The 15,144-nt window shown below is 38.5% G+C and overlaps 1 protein-coding gene across 4 annotated transcripts in view; it reads right to left on the reverse strand.

Annotated features, from left to right (window-relative positions):
• SNTG2 (syntrophin gamma 2) overlaps positions 1 to 15,144 on the reverse strand; it is a 467,752-nt gene that overhangs the window by 117,573 nt on the left and 335,035 nt on the right. For all 4 annotated transcript variants that reach the window (XM_008163718.4, XM_042848764.2, XM_024101595.3 and 1 more), the window contains exon 9: positions 14,593 to 14,720. In XM_008163718.4, coding sequence (XP_008161940.1) covers positions 14,593 to 14,720 — 128 coding nt within the window. The remainder of the gene's footprint in view (positions 1 to 14,592; positions 14,721 to 15,144) is intronic.

The following is a 15,144-nucleotide window of genomic DNA, read 5'->3' on the forward strand; positions in this document are numbered from 1 at the left end:
TAACAGCAGCCATTTCCTCCATTTAAAGTTTTCCACTACACAATTACAAATAGACAGACAGACTAGATTAACCTGGGGTCCTGTTCAGTGGTCAAGCCAGTTTTCTTTGCTGTGTTTTGATATCAGATTTTGGTGCCTCCTTTGCTTATAACAAACTTGGTCCTATTAGTGTATGTAGCTTTTGACTGAATTTTTATTTACATCAGTGTGGATTATAACAGGATTAGAATGGGAGTTTCCAGAGAAGCTTTCTAGTAGGGCCTCTGTATTACTTCATCTCTCCATAAATGAAAGTTAAAATCTGCTGATTTTTTGGTAATCTGAATTAATTGCATCACTTCATAATTCTGGGAAATGACCAAGGATGCTTGTTTGCCATGGCTAATGACGGATATATCATGATGGCGTCAAAACACAAATATGATTTTATAGAAAAATATTGATCACATTATTGCAAACAAAATATATTTTATTTTAAAATAAAAGTGTTTTCAATCATTTAATAATACTAACTAATAGTTTAAAGCCACTCAAAGATTCAGGTCACTTCCTATACTCTGTATTTCATTACTCTGAACATGTCAAAAGTCATAGAAAAAGTTCACTCAGTAACGGATTGGCTTGGGTAGATATTTCATAGGGGAAATCTTTTTTTATTATTTGTTTTGTTACCAAAGTCATGGTGTAATATACAGCCATTGTACTGTGGCCTGGAACACATACTAAATCTTCACCTGTCAGAGTAAGGAAAATTGGTCTCAGAACCCAAAAGAGAGAACCTGATGAGGGTCTATTTATGGTCTTCAATTAAGGGTGAGATTATTTAAAATTGATTATTTCAAATACAACCAGTAACTCAATGGACACAGAGCAGTCGGGGCAACCCTACAAAAGTGTAGTGTGTGGGACCTGATTTTTTTCTTCATCAGTATTGTTTTTAAAGTTAAAGATTGACTCAGCAGTTGAATTCACTCATTTTGTATGCTCTTCCTTCTTGTCCTCACTATTTCCGATTGCCACATATAAACATCATGCAGAGGGTACAATTAAAGTGTCTTCCTTTGTACTGGGAGCAATGATGTTACTGGTATGAGTACCTATTCCTTTCAGTTATAATGGGGGTATATCATTAGTAATAGTTTACTTACCAGTTACAAGGCAAAAAGTAGTTTTCTAACTATGTCCACTATATGAGAAGTTTTCTATAATCTACTGAACCATCATCTGATAAATGAGATGAATTTTCATTTTTTAAGTGAGTGATGTGGGAGAGTATTTTTTGTGTGTCAGATACGTGAAAGAGTAAAGGCATATAAAAGATGTAAATACTTTTAGAACTGGAAAGCATACACATATGTGCTTGTTGTTCACTTAGGTCAGTATTTTTCTGATGAATGTTTGACATTAATCCTCAATCCTTTTACAATCAAATTGTTCAATTAAATCTAAGTGTGGTAAGTGTTGGGTTTCTACAGGTTGAATGACGTGTAAATAATAAGAGCCAATACATAGAAAAAATATCAAAATAATACTTAGTCCCAGTTTGGTTCCCCCTGAGAACAGGGGCTACCTGAAAATGCAAAGACTGAAAGATGGCATATTTAGTATATCACATTGCTACCACATTCTGTAGGATGCAGCTATGTCTACTAGAAGTGAGCTTTGTGGTGGCATGTGAATAGAGTGTGTTTATTTCTCTGTGTGTTCTGTAATAATAACATATTGTATTTGGCTATAACTACCAGTTATACAAATTAGGGCCCGAATTCTGCAAAAACAGTAGTCTCACTGAACTCAGTAGAAATGTTCTGGTACTTAAACTTAAGCATGTGCAGAAGCCTTTGCAGAATCAGATCATAAGTCAAAACAAAATTGTCAATGCTTGTTTGGAAAGTGTAAGATGATTGCTGAAATTAAATTAAAAACTTATATACAGAAAATCAGATGAGATTTCTTTCACCTTATTGAATCAATTGGCAAAATAGATGTCAGTACAGTTAAGTAAACATTAACTTTACAAAATCAATGCATTTATTTATAGTTTATTCGGAATCATTAGGATGATTGGGATCACATGCTATTTCTTAATAGCTTCTTCAGCACAATGGGAACATGTGGGAGAGGTAAAAGCCTTCAGTAATAAACCATCCTGCTCCATTCTATTTAAGTCTTTGTAGGCACACTGCATTTATCTTAATGATGGCTTTACGGCTGACTTGGTAGGTCAACGCCTTCAATCTCAAGGTATAAAACATGTGTGTCTCTAGATATTCCCTGACCCATAAAATGGCTAGTAAAATCTAGATTTAGATAATAATTACCAGCCTGCCCTGTCAGTTTGGTGCCAGTTCAGATACAATTTCATCTCCTGCCCTGTATGCAGCAGGACAGTCTACAACCTGTGAAAAATGAATTGCATTAATCTGTGTCACTGCCACAGTAAGCCCCATGTACTTTATGGTTAAATTATGGGCAGATGATTACTTGTTAAAGACTTTCAATTCTCCATGTAACATGCATGCATAACTCCTGTTACTACTTATTGGACTTAAACATGTGTGCCTGGGAAAAACAGACTTCTAACCTGACAATGCATGACAGATTTACTGCATCCCTCTCCATAGTTCTGCTTTAAAATTTCCAAACTAAAGGGTTTTTGAAGGGACATTATGACAATGCTGGCATAGATTGTCTACACAGTTTATTATTATTGTGCTAAAGCACAGTTATTTTTAACATAATATGAAGCAGAGAGATGTTCTTTTCTATGATAAACTTCTACAAACAAACTGACAAACTATAATGCCAAGAATGTTATTCATAAAATTTTATTTTTTGCAGGAGAGAAGTTTAAAATCTAAAACAGTCAGCTCCTTCCAGATTCACTCTTTATATTTTAAAGACTGATTTATAGTAATTGCACTGGGAAGCAAGCAGGTCTGCCAGGGCCCCAAATCCTTTTTAGTCCTCTCCTTCAGGAGGCCACAGATCCTGATGCATTCCCTGAGGATGGCGGGAAGGAGTTGGTCTGCTGACCAGGGCCCTCCTTAGGATTTATGAGGCCCTATGCAATATTATTAAACTGGTGCCCCTATGTCCGACGGCAGCCCGGGCTTGCAGCCGGGGGGAGGGAGAGGAAGAGGCAGCAAAGGATAGCGAGATGCCCGGCCTGCCTCATGGTTACGGAGTCACAGTTCCCCGCAGAGACCCGCGTACCCTCTCCTTCACTCAGAATGGACATGCAGAAGGTACCTAATTAAAAGCACTAAACTTGGGAATAGAAGATATCAGTCACAGGTTTTTTGATATGCCCTGAAGTTTGTCAGAGATTTATTTGCACAAACTTTGTAGTACAGGTGAATCAGCTGTCTTGCTGAATACAACATTAAATATTATGGAATACATGCTGCAGCTTTTCTCTCTTTTACATTTTCTTAATCAGTATTTCTATGCTCATTTTATATTTTAAATGTACTCTTAAGCCTTAATAAAGTAATCATTCCAGATTGCTACATATTTAACTCACTGAAACAAAGACATTATTTTAAATTAATCAGTCACAGAGGTTTAGAGTGTTCATACCAATGTGCATTGCTTTTAGAAAAAGGGAACACTAATTTTACTTTGTGTGATCTACATAAAAATAGACATGTTTATGAAATTTCACCAACTTTAAAAAATATGTTTCCAAAGATTTTAGGCATAACAAGGGATTTTATATCTTACTAAGGTACTGATTTTGCTGGACGGTTCTCTTAAAACTAGTTCATCGGATAGTCAGAAATAAAGAAAGGGAAAGACTTTGTCCAGCTATTTAGAAGGAAAGGGGTGTTGTTCCTTTAAGGGCTCTCTTCAAGGGGGAGGGCGGGTGAAAGGCAAAAGGGATGGACAGAAAGGACAGGAAGACTTTGGAAGGAAATTTTTTTTTTACTATAGTAATTAAAATTAAAATGTGTATTTTAGATAAGGGTGATCTTTTGAAGGATTTATTTAAAAAACTATGTCTGAAGATTCAAGCATAAAAGGCTAAAGATGAATATTCAGATTGTGCATCTAAAAATGCAAGGAATTTTTAGAGATGTGATTTTATAATCTTCACCAACTCACTAATGAAATATTAAATTTTTAAAGCAAATTTTAAACTAGGGTCCTGTATACTAACATGTTCTGAGTAAATACTACAATAATGCACAACTGGTTTTGTCAGTAAATTCAGAAACTGGCCATATATACCTGGGGTTTGGCAAATGCCTATTAAATGTCTTCATTAACACTTGAATGGCTCTTTAACAGTTTCAATGTTGTGCTAATAGGTCTGGCAGGCTGGAAGGCTTTTTCACTTTTAAGTTACTAGATCCCCTCTGGAGTAAGAGTCACCAGGTTGCCTACCTTCATGCCTCCAGCTTCCACCCCGGACACACCACAGGATCCATCGTCTACAGCCAAGCACTGAGGTACAATCGCATCTGCTCCAACCCCTCAGAAAGAGACCAACACCTACAAGATCTTCACCAAGCATTCTCAAAACTACGATACCCACACAAGGAAATAAAGAAATAAATCAACAGAGCCAGACGTGTACCCAGAAGCCTCCTGCTACAAGACAGGCCCAAAAAAGAAACCAACAGAACTCCACTGGCCATCACCTACAGTCCTCAGCTTAAACCTCTCCTACGCATCATCAGTGATCTACAACCCATCCTGGACAATGTTCCCTCACTTTCACAGACCTTGGGAGGCAGGCCAGTCCTCGTCCACAGACAACCCGCCAACCTTAAGCATATTCTCACCAGCAACCACGCACCGCATCATAACAACTCTAACTCAGGAACCAACCCATGCAACAAACCTTGATGCCAACTCTGCCCACATATCTACACCAGCAACACCATCACAGGACCTAACCAGATCAGCTACAACATCACCGGCTCATTCACCTGCACGTCCACCAATGTTATATATGCCATCATGTGCCAGCAATGCCCCTCTGCTATGTACATTGGCCAAACTGGACAGTCACTATGCAAGAGGATAAATGGACACAAGTCAGATATCAGGAATGGCAATATACAAAAACCTGTAGGAGAACACTTCAACCTCCCTGGCCACACAATAGCAGATGTAAAGGTAGCCATCTTACAGCAAAAAACTTCAGGACCAGACTCCAAAGAGAAACTGCTGAGCTCCAGTTCATTTGCAAATTTGACACGATCAGATCAGGATTAAACAAAGACTGTGAATGGCTATCCAACTACAGAAGCAGTTTCTCCTCCCTTGGTGTTCACACCTCAACTGCTAGCAGAGCACCTCACCCTCCCTGATTGAACTAACCTCGTTATCTCCATACTGATTTATACCTGCCTCTGGAGATTTCCATTACTTGAATCTGAAGAAGTGAGGTTCTTACCCACGAAAGCTTATGCTCCCAATACTTCTGTTAGTCTTAAAGGTGCCACAGGACCCTCTGTTGCTTTTTACAGGTTGCAGCAGCTAGCTGTGGGAGCCTGCAGGAAGGGTCAGAACAGCGATAGGAAAGCCGGGACGGTGGACACTAAGACCCAGTGGTGCCCCAAATTTTCAGGTGCCCTAGGCAGCCACATATGCTGCATATGCCTAAGGATAGCCCTGCTGCTGGCCAGGGCCTTTTAAGGATGATCCTGCCAAAACAATGTTGTCCTTGGTGCACTCCCAAATGATGATGGTGGTAGGAATGTGTAGATCCAGATACGAGCTGGTTGAATCATTTGCTGAAAATATTTTAACTGCAAATTTAATCCTTTACTTGGTTTGTAAGTGAACGTTGTTTACAACATATTCATTGTTACATTCACTGAATAGCATGGACAAGCAATTTTCAGCCTCTGGGCTGTTCATTTAAACTATTCATTAGTTGTTATTCATGATGTGTGATTTTAGCGATGTTATTTATATGTAACTGTGGTATTTGAACCTCTCACAGACTTTACGTACTGTGACCTCACAATCTCTTTATTGGAGGGTTAGCAGAGGCATGCAAAGTCCCTGGAATAATTACATTTAACAAAAGCTTTTTGTTACTGGAAGAGGGCATAGAAGAGGGTAGAGCTGAAGCTCCTCTCCTGCTGCTGGTGCAGCTTTGCTCTCCACCCATGGCAATTTGTTTCAGAGATACCTCTTGAGACTGTGGTGCAGCCTCACACTGGAGATGCTCTCTGTGGATGTGTCAAGAAACTCCGACTCATGCTGCCAGGCAGCACAGTAACTTTGTTGCGGTATTTATCTTCCTAACATCCAGGTGACATAGAAATTTATTCTTACCATCTCCATTTTACAGATGGGGACCTGAAGCAGAGAGACACTAAGGCTCAGATCCTCAAAGGTTTTCAGGTGCTAACTACTACTGATCTCAGTGAAAGCTAAGGGCTGAACTACCTGTCAGAATCTTGGCCTAAGTGTCTTGTAAGGCAGCCTGTAGTGGAGAAGGGAGCAGCACTTGGGTCTCCCAAGTCCCAGGCTATTGTCCTAACCACCGGACTATCCTTTTTGTTTAGGTGAATAGTCATGCATGGCTCATGGTTATGGCTCTACTCACTGACTAGATGACTGAAACTTTTGAAACAAGAGAATCGTCAATAGAGCATATTGCACTTTTGATACATGTTGTCAAATGAATCATTCAGGATAAAAATTCCTCAGACTTTTAGAATTCACAGACATTTTCATCAATATCTGGCAATCATTCTCATGTGCACAATGCAGACTCCCAGAAAAGAAATGTGTAAAGCCACGACCTTATCCTGTCCCACATCCCCTCTTAATAATCATTTCTGCCAAGAGGAATACAGAACACTGCCAGTCGATAACAGCTAGGCAGGTGACAAGTTAGATTATGCACACTGCTAGTATATAAAAAACTGCTTTATTATTCCTACCTCTTTCTCTCCCTGACTCCTATCTGTTTGTTTGTTTTATCCACCTGCTGCATGTTATCATTATACTAAGGTTACAAGATCTTTTAGGTAGGGAGTAGATGCATAAAAGAAGTTAGGTGTTGTAACACTGAGAATCATAGCACCTAACTTTTACATGCCCATTAAATCACTGCGATTCACAAAGCCTGAATTAGGTGCCAAGGCTCGTGAACTAAAAAAATGGGGAGAAATAGGGTTGTGATTCATATAAGCCAGCACACTAGGTGGGAAGCCGTGTAAGCTTGCCAATGGGAGATGCTAACAAGAGGGATGTGTCCTAAGCCTCACCTCTCTCATGGAGATAGTTGCCTAAATCTGGGTTGCAAGGAGATACCTATCTCTGCTTGTTATTCTCAGCTGTGAACCCTCTCCTGGAGTTAGGCGCCTATGCCATTTTTTCCAAGAAGCCAGGAGGAGGAGATTGTGGTGCCCACCATATAACTTTTAGCCCAGTGGTTAGAGCAATCCCTGGGATGTGGGAGACCCAGTTTCTCCACACACCCCTGACCCTGCCAGAGGGGGAGAAAGTCACAGTATAAAATGGTGGCATCTTATTCATCAAACCTCTTCTCTATGTTTAACCTGACTCAGATTGACTTGTTTTAATGAAAAAAGTCACTCTTCCGTCTATTTTGCTTCTGTCAGCATTGCAGAGTCTAATGCAGCTAAGAAAGATAAAAGGGTTCTCTTCATTACTGTACATCATTCTAAGAGATTTAAATTAGCTGCAGAGGTTAGGGTTCCAAAATGTGTTCACAGTAAGCACTACCTGAGAATAACTGAAATGAAAGATGAGAAATGCACTAGGTGATTCTGTCCCTCTCCCAGTCAGTGCAAGGTATTGCCAGCTATGTATTGAAATGTATCCTAACACACTCTTACTGTTTTCTCTGAAGATACAGCATTGGCTGAGTTCCTGCTTTTAGCAGTAGTACTTTTTCACAAGGCAGGTGGGATCTCCCTTGGTACTCAAGGGGTTTTGGCTGTTTTCCATCCTCCAACCTTCCCCTTAGAGTTGGGAAATGAAACATTTGTTTTCAATTACTGACTTTCTGGTCATGACATCCATATGCCAGGATAGGTACAACTCATAGTGAATGGTGTTGTGTGATTTGAATTGGCTGCCTGTTGATTTCTAGATATTATTCACGCTATTGTTTATTAACCTATAAAGTGTGGAAGAACTTGGCACTCACGTACACCAGAGACCAGCTAGGTTTGAATTTGTTGATCTGCAAATGATTTTCTGTAGTCTTTAGGGAGAGTACAGAATGGTGAATTTTTAAATCAATTCTTCAGTTGATGTGTGGACAGGATAAGCTACAGAATTAGTTGGTTTTGTAAGAATTGTGCTATGTACAATTTTGTGAGAAGTGCCTAGAGGATGAGATATGTGCCTTTCAGGTATGCATATATTAAAATAAGTAAATATTTCTAGCACAGTTTAACAGGGTGTTCTGAGTCCCATAAGGAAGGTATATGGCTTCTCACAATCCTATTCAAGCAGCAAGACATCATGTGATTCATCGTTCTGAGGGAACATGTGACTGCAGGCTACAAAATAAGATTTGCTGAGAAGAGGAAGCAGGATATCTAAGGTAGCTTCTGTTCCCCAGTAAGAAAGAGACCAGAGAATAGGCTGCACTTATTGTGGGGTCTTTCTACAGAGAGAAAGAGAGAGATTGATCCCTGGCTAATATAAAATGTCCTATCAACTCAGAGGGAAATCAAGGCACAGTGGTGAGGGGAAGCTGAGGCAGTCACTGCATCCCAATGGGACACGGTGAGAACTCCATGCTGAACTACTGATTTTTGGAGGTTAGGGAGCACTTTGCTTTCTGTTCCTGATAAACTTTAGATGAAGTGAAGTGAAGCAGAACATATTAGATGACACAGCGGCACTGGCAAGTTGCTTTGTATGTGAAACCTATCAGTGCCTCAAAGGATCAACAGCCTTTGAAAGCTAGGGGATTTCCCTTCTGCCTTGTGCTACAAGTGCAAGACCCAGGAGTAGGAACCATTTGAATGATATCTACAGAAAAGTAATTTCCCCTTTAACTCCATTAAACAATGCGAGGCCAACACCACCAGGGGTTCTTTATTGCCAACAGAATGTTTAACTAAATTCCATTAGCTAAGTTCCACCGCAAGATGGACTAGGCATTAAAGAAAATGGTCTGAAAATGTTCCTGTTTATTTTCTGAAAGTGTACTGCTTCTTTATTTGCAGTATACAAAAAGCATTTTTCTTCAGTTTTCCCAGATGGTGTGTTGCACTGGGTTACTGATGTCATATTTCCTCAATCATGTTTATCCTAGCAAACAGCACACCCTAACAAGTCTGAGGCAGCAGTACAGTGCATTAGAATTTGGTATATTGCCAGAAAGCAGAACAAAAGGTGAAACAATTTTCCCCCTCTTAAAAACAAAAACACCACACTGCCTGTGATCAGTTAATAACAGTAATATTGGCATGAAAAATCCTCAGACACCTTAGTATTTCAAATCCAAATTAACCAATTGTTTTGCCAATGTGATAATTTGAAAACACTCTGATATTCATAGGATGGGAAATACTGTGCATCAACTGGGGATGTTTTCTCAGCTATATGGGTGGTACCATTTACTGACCCCCCCGATCTTTCACCAATTCTGTAGATTTCTTATAATGATATAACAATAACATTGATACAGAGTAATGAAGAGACCACATTGACACCAATGACTTAGTTGATAGCATTTTTTCTCATCTTTAGGTTGACAGAATACAGCAGATACACTAATCCAAAAAGTCTACATGTTGATTTGAATGATATTATTTTGTTAACTGGTCCTCATTCATGCAGAAATTTAGTATCCTGTACACTAAATATAACACATTCCTAGTGAATCTCTTTTAAATTAAACTAGACCAGATGTTAAAATATTCAAAGCCAACTCGGCAAATCAACATATTGAGTTAAATGTTGAGAGAAGTCATTTGAGAACACCAAGGGAGTATTACTAAAAGTAATGGGATAGATAAAGGAAGTGTAGGATGATTAACAAGGAAAATATCCCAACAGGTGTTTTAGAACTAGAGTTGATTGGATAATGAAAAATCATATTTGCAAAGATATTTGTGACTAAATGGATGATCTTGCTTCAAGAAGAATAGTGGCATAGGTTATTCATTATTCTTGAATTACTATCATTTGTTTATTCCAGTAGCACCTCAGGGTCCCAGTCAGGGATCAATGTCTCTATTGCACTATGCAAACATGCAGTAAAGCCACAGGGCTGGATGCACAAAAGAAATTGATGCCTAAGTCCATGTTTTAGGCACCTAAGTCCCAATTTTGGGATCACTGCAAAGCACAAAACTCCTGTCAAAGCCCTGCAGGCACCTAAAGTCACTTGGCCTCTAAGTTTTCAAGGAGAAAGTTCCCTAGGGCCCTATGTTTCTGCCTCAGAGCATGCACACTGCCACCTAATTCTAGGTATCCAAACACCTGTCTTCCACCTAAGTCCCAGAGTGATTGACAAACCAAGGGAAGATAGGCCTTTGGCTGCCTAACTCACGTGCAGGTCCTGATCCGGCAGGTGTACTCAGAGGCCACCTACCAGATTGGTTCCCATTCAAAATCTGTTCAGAGAAGCTGATGATCACCTTATAACTTTTAGCCCAGTGGTTCATAGTAGTCTCCCAAGAGGTGAGAGACCCACTGTTCAAGTACTACACTTTAATTATAGTAAAAAAAAAGAGTAATTAACAATCAATGTGGAAGGTGCCATCTGGTGACACAAACGAACATTGAAAGGATCCATTTTCCTGTTAAAACTAAGCAAGGTGAATACCAAGGTACTCACGATTTGGAAGAGAACCAAGATGAGACTTTTAATCCAATCCCAATAAAAGTATACTAGAATCTAGCTCCGCAGACAGAATAAACAGAATAAATATGGTGCAATAATAATAAGACCTAACTCTCCTACAGCACTTCTCATCTGTAACTCTCAGAGTGCTCTACAAAGGAGGTAAGTATCATTATCCCCATTACAGAGAGGCAAACTGAGGCACAGTGATTTGTCCAGGGTCACTCCCAAAGCCAGTACCACAACCAGGAATACCTATAACCTATAACTTCTGAGTCCTAGTCCAGTGCACTATCCACTAGGCAACACTGCATCTCTCATGGTAGATGACTGTGTCAGTGCAAAACATGTCTGATACAAACAGAAGTCAAGAAAGGTCAGGACGGTGTTATAATCAATAATGACAACACACTGACATGATATTCTTTGTAAGATATTATAAAGGGAACAGCAAAGATGAACTTGAGTAAAGTTTTATATAGTTTATAACCCTATGACAGACAATCTCAGTTTTGTTCAGATACCTGTCTGAAATGCTCGAAGAAAAGATTATTTACAGAAAGATAGAGGAAAAAAATGAAAATACACCTTGCTTGCAACAATCATGGTTAAAAAAACCCAACATATAAGATCAGCAAGGTCATTTCAAGTTGCTATAACAGCCAGACAGCAAGAATAACTGGATTGACTTCTGCCCTGTTTATGACAGTTTGTATAAAAAAGCAAATTCACAAGTAAGAAACAGAATATCTGAAAAATTTGTCAGAAAAGTAAGATGTGACTTCTTACATTGCCTCTTACTCATTTCTTACTTGTTCAGTGCAGACAACGTGTTTGGTGCCGTACAAAGAAATTTTTCTCTCGTCTTTGAGAGAAGACGTAAAGAATGTCAAAAAAGCTTTTAAAAACAGCACCAGACCAGCAGGCACAATTAAATTAAGACTAATCTTTTAAACAGCCTACTAAATACTGAAGATCTTATTACCTCCTATAGGGAAATATTCTGAAAATGCCGGCCAATTATTTATTTTTCCCTTGCTTATAAAAATATTTCTTCATATTATAATATTTGGCTTTTGGCAATCACTAATTAGCAGGCATTTTCAAAATATTTTGCTATTGGAGGTTAACCTTGGACTGCCTTTCCTCCACAAGCAGCAAATTAGTTAAAATTTCTTGTATTACTGTGGCATGTGTATGTATATTCACACATATATGTGTATACGTTTTAATAAAATGTCTGATAAAATGTGTATACAATGTAAAATTACAATGATGTTAAAAGAACATAATTTAGATTGCAGAGTCAAGCTCTTGAAAGTTAAATAATTCCCAGGCAACCTGAATTCTGTCTCCTTTTGCTTTAAGATAGCTTTAAATAAATGATCACATACAATCAGGACATATGCCTCATTCAGTGCACGGGATGATGATGCTCAAGAAAGGAGGCAACTATTTAACAATTCTTTTTATCCTCATCATTCAATATGTGGCCCGATCTGATCCCTTATGTATTGAATGCCATCCAAACCCTGAATACAAAATTATTAATTTCCTTGCAGTCTCTTCTTTGAAACCCACAGTGACTGCATGTATAACCAACATTAATGAATGTATTTTCACAACTTGCCTGGGAGATAAATTATTATTATCCCACCCTCCAGATATCTTAAGTGATTTGCTCAAGGTCACACAATGAAACAGTGGCAAAGCCATGGTTAGAACTCAGTCGCCTGACTCCCATCCATGTGCTCCAGACTATACTGCCTGACTAAGAATAGTACTGAGCATTCACATTTCCCATTGACTTCACCTGCAGTTAGATTGTCAGGCCCCAGATGCCTCAAGTCAGGTGCACAGGAAATGAGGAATCCACACTCAGTGACCACCTGTCAAAATTTTAGCTAAAATGACTTGCTTAGCATCACACAGGAAGGAAGTCTGTGGCAGAAATAGAGACAGAAGTTAATTCTCCTGCATATGGCTCATTGGGGATGGAGTTCTAGATCTCTCTCAATACAAATTTCTTACTATTTTTCTCTCTTTAGAGACAGATTTAAAATGTATTTCCTTCTCAGGCTGAACTGCAGCCACTGGGAGCTGCGGGGGGCCGTGCCTGCGGATGGTCAATGTAAATAAAATGTCTCACGACCTGCCTTCGGATTACCATGATGGGCCACATGCTGAAGGTTGCCGACCCCTGCACTACTTTTGTTTTATATATTATATACATCTAAAGCCTTCTTTACAACCGTTTTTTTTTCCTTTAGGAAACTGTTAAAACTTTGACAGCATTTAAAAAGTGGGTGAAAAACAGCGTTCTTATCTACATAAGCTGTTTTTTCCTTTTAAATTAGCATGTGTGTGTCTGTGTGTTTTGTATAAAGTTAAAGATTTCATTATGAAAGTTTTTCTCTAGCAACACTTTAAAAATACTGTTTTTTAAAAAGATGTATGTGTTATCTGTTGTTTTTTTCATTTAAAGAAGGGGGAGGGATAGCTCAGTGGTTTGAGCATTGGCCTGCTAAATCCAAGGTTGTGAGTTCAATCCTTAAGGGGGCCACTTAGGGATCTGGGGCAAAATCAGTACTTGGTCCTGCTAGTGAAGGCAGGGGGCTGGACTCAATGACCTTTCAAGGTCCCTTCCAGTTTTAGGAGATAGGATATCTCCATTAATTTATTTTATTTAAGCCAAATAATTGTTGTTAAACTCTGAGATTAGAACAAGAAGCAATGGGCTCAAATTACAGCAAAGGAGGCTTAGGTTGGTCATTAGGAAAAACTTCCTAGCTGTCAGGGTAGTTAAGCACTGAATATAAAATGCCGAGAGAGGTTGTAGAATCTCTGTATTTGGAGATTTTTAAGAGCAGGTTAGACAAACACCTATCAGGGATGGTCTAGATAATACTTAGTCCTACCAGGAGTTCAGGGGACTGAACTAGAAGATGTCTGGAGGTCCCATCCAATCCTATGATTCTGTGATCCTATTAAAAGTGCACATGACTGGACAGGACTCGGAGGATGGGACAAATGCAAAAAAGGGTGTGTGGAAACCTCTCAAAAATACATGGTGATCAACCCTATCAAGGGTATTACTAGTAGCCCTTATTTTTTTCTCTTTTCTTTAATAAACTTTATTTTTCCTCTCTGTCTTTAATAAGCCTCTCTTTCTTTAAGAGTCCTTATTTTTCCTTAGTTTCCTTTAATTATCTTTATTTTCTTCTTTAATAACCTCCCTTATTTTTCTCTCTCTAATAATCTCCCTTATTTTTTTCTCTCTGTCTTTAATAACCTCCCTTATTTTTTATCTCTTCTCAGAACCTGCCTTATTTTCTGAATGATCTAAAAACCTATTTTTCACATGTAAAATCACATGCACATAACTATCCCTAACATTCCCCATGAAAAAAAAAAATAAAACCCCTATTTTCCCCCAAATGGCTGACCACACCAAAAGGGCATGTGACCAGATACAGAACCTGAGGACAGGATGTAAGGCAAAAAAGGGGCATGGAAACCTGTCAAAAAGACCTGGTGGTGAACCCTATCTTACTTACTTACCTTATCTTACCTACTTACTTTTATTGTCCTTTTTTACTTTTTCTTTGTCTTCAACAGTCCTCCTATGCATGTTATAAATCTCAAGAGAAAATAGTACAGTTTTGTATAATAATATGAACTAAAAATTTTCATCTCTCAAGTCAAAGAATTCTTCCACAGCCAACACCTTCATAACAAAAATTAGGTGCATTTAGTTAACCCACTTCTTTCCCTTTCAAATTACAAACCTTAATTTATCTGTTCCGGCTTTGTATCTTGAGATTCGAGCCATCGATAGAGGAACTGATAGGGTGTCTAGCCAGCGCTTCTCATATTTTGGTTCATTAGCTATGGGTGAGGAGGGCGATGATGGAGCCTGTAGAGAATAAATGAGAATCAGTAAGCACAGTCTATCAGATCATACAGTGCAGAAAGCATGGAAATGCATCTGTGGCAGTGCGCTCTTTAAAAACTAGTAACATATAGTAATATAATTGTTAAAAAACAGAGTTTAGGAGAGAAATTAAAATAAGAATTTATGTGAAAACAAAACAGAAATCTTGGTGCTATGCCTGTGTTTTGATTTTAATATTTGTGTGATGTAAAATCCATTTATGTTTTAATTAAAATGTAAAGCCCACTTCTAATTGATGATACAAATACATTCATTTTAATGTCAGTGATTACAACATAAAATCACTCCAGGATAGAACTTTATTTGGAATGTATTTGTGCTTTCCTTTAAATATCCATACACAATTGTCAAGAAAAAAAACAGTGCATAAAATATATTGAAGTAA

The sequence above is a fragment of the Chrysemys picta genome, chromosome 3 (genome assembly GCF_011386835.1).
Source record: "Chrysemys picta bellii isolate R12L10 chromosome 3, ASM1138683v2, whole genome shotgun sequence".
NCBI lineage: Eukaryota > Metazoa > Chordata > Testudines > Emydidae > Chrysemys > Chrysemys picta.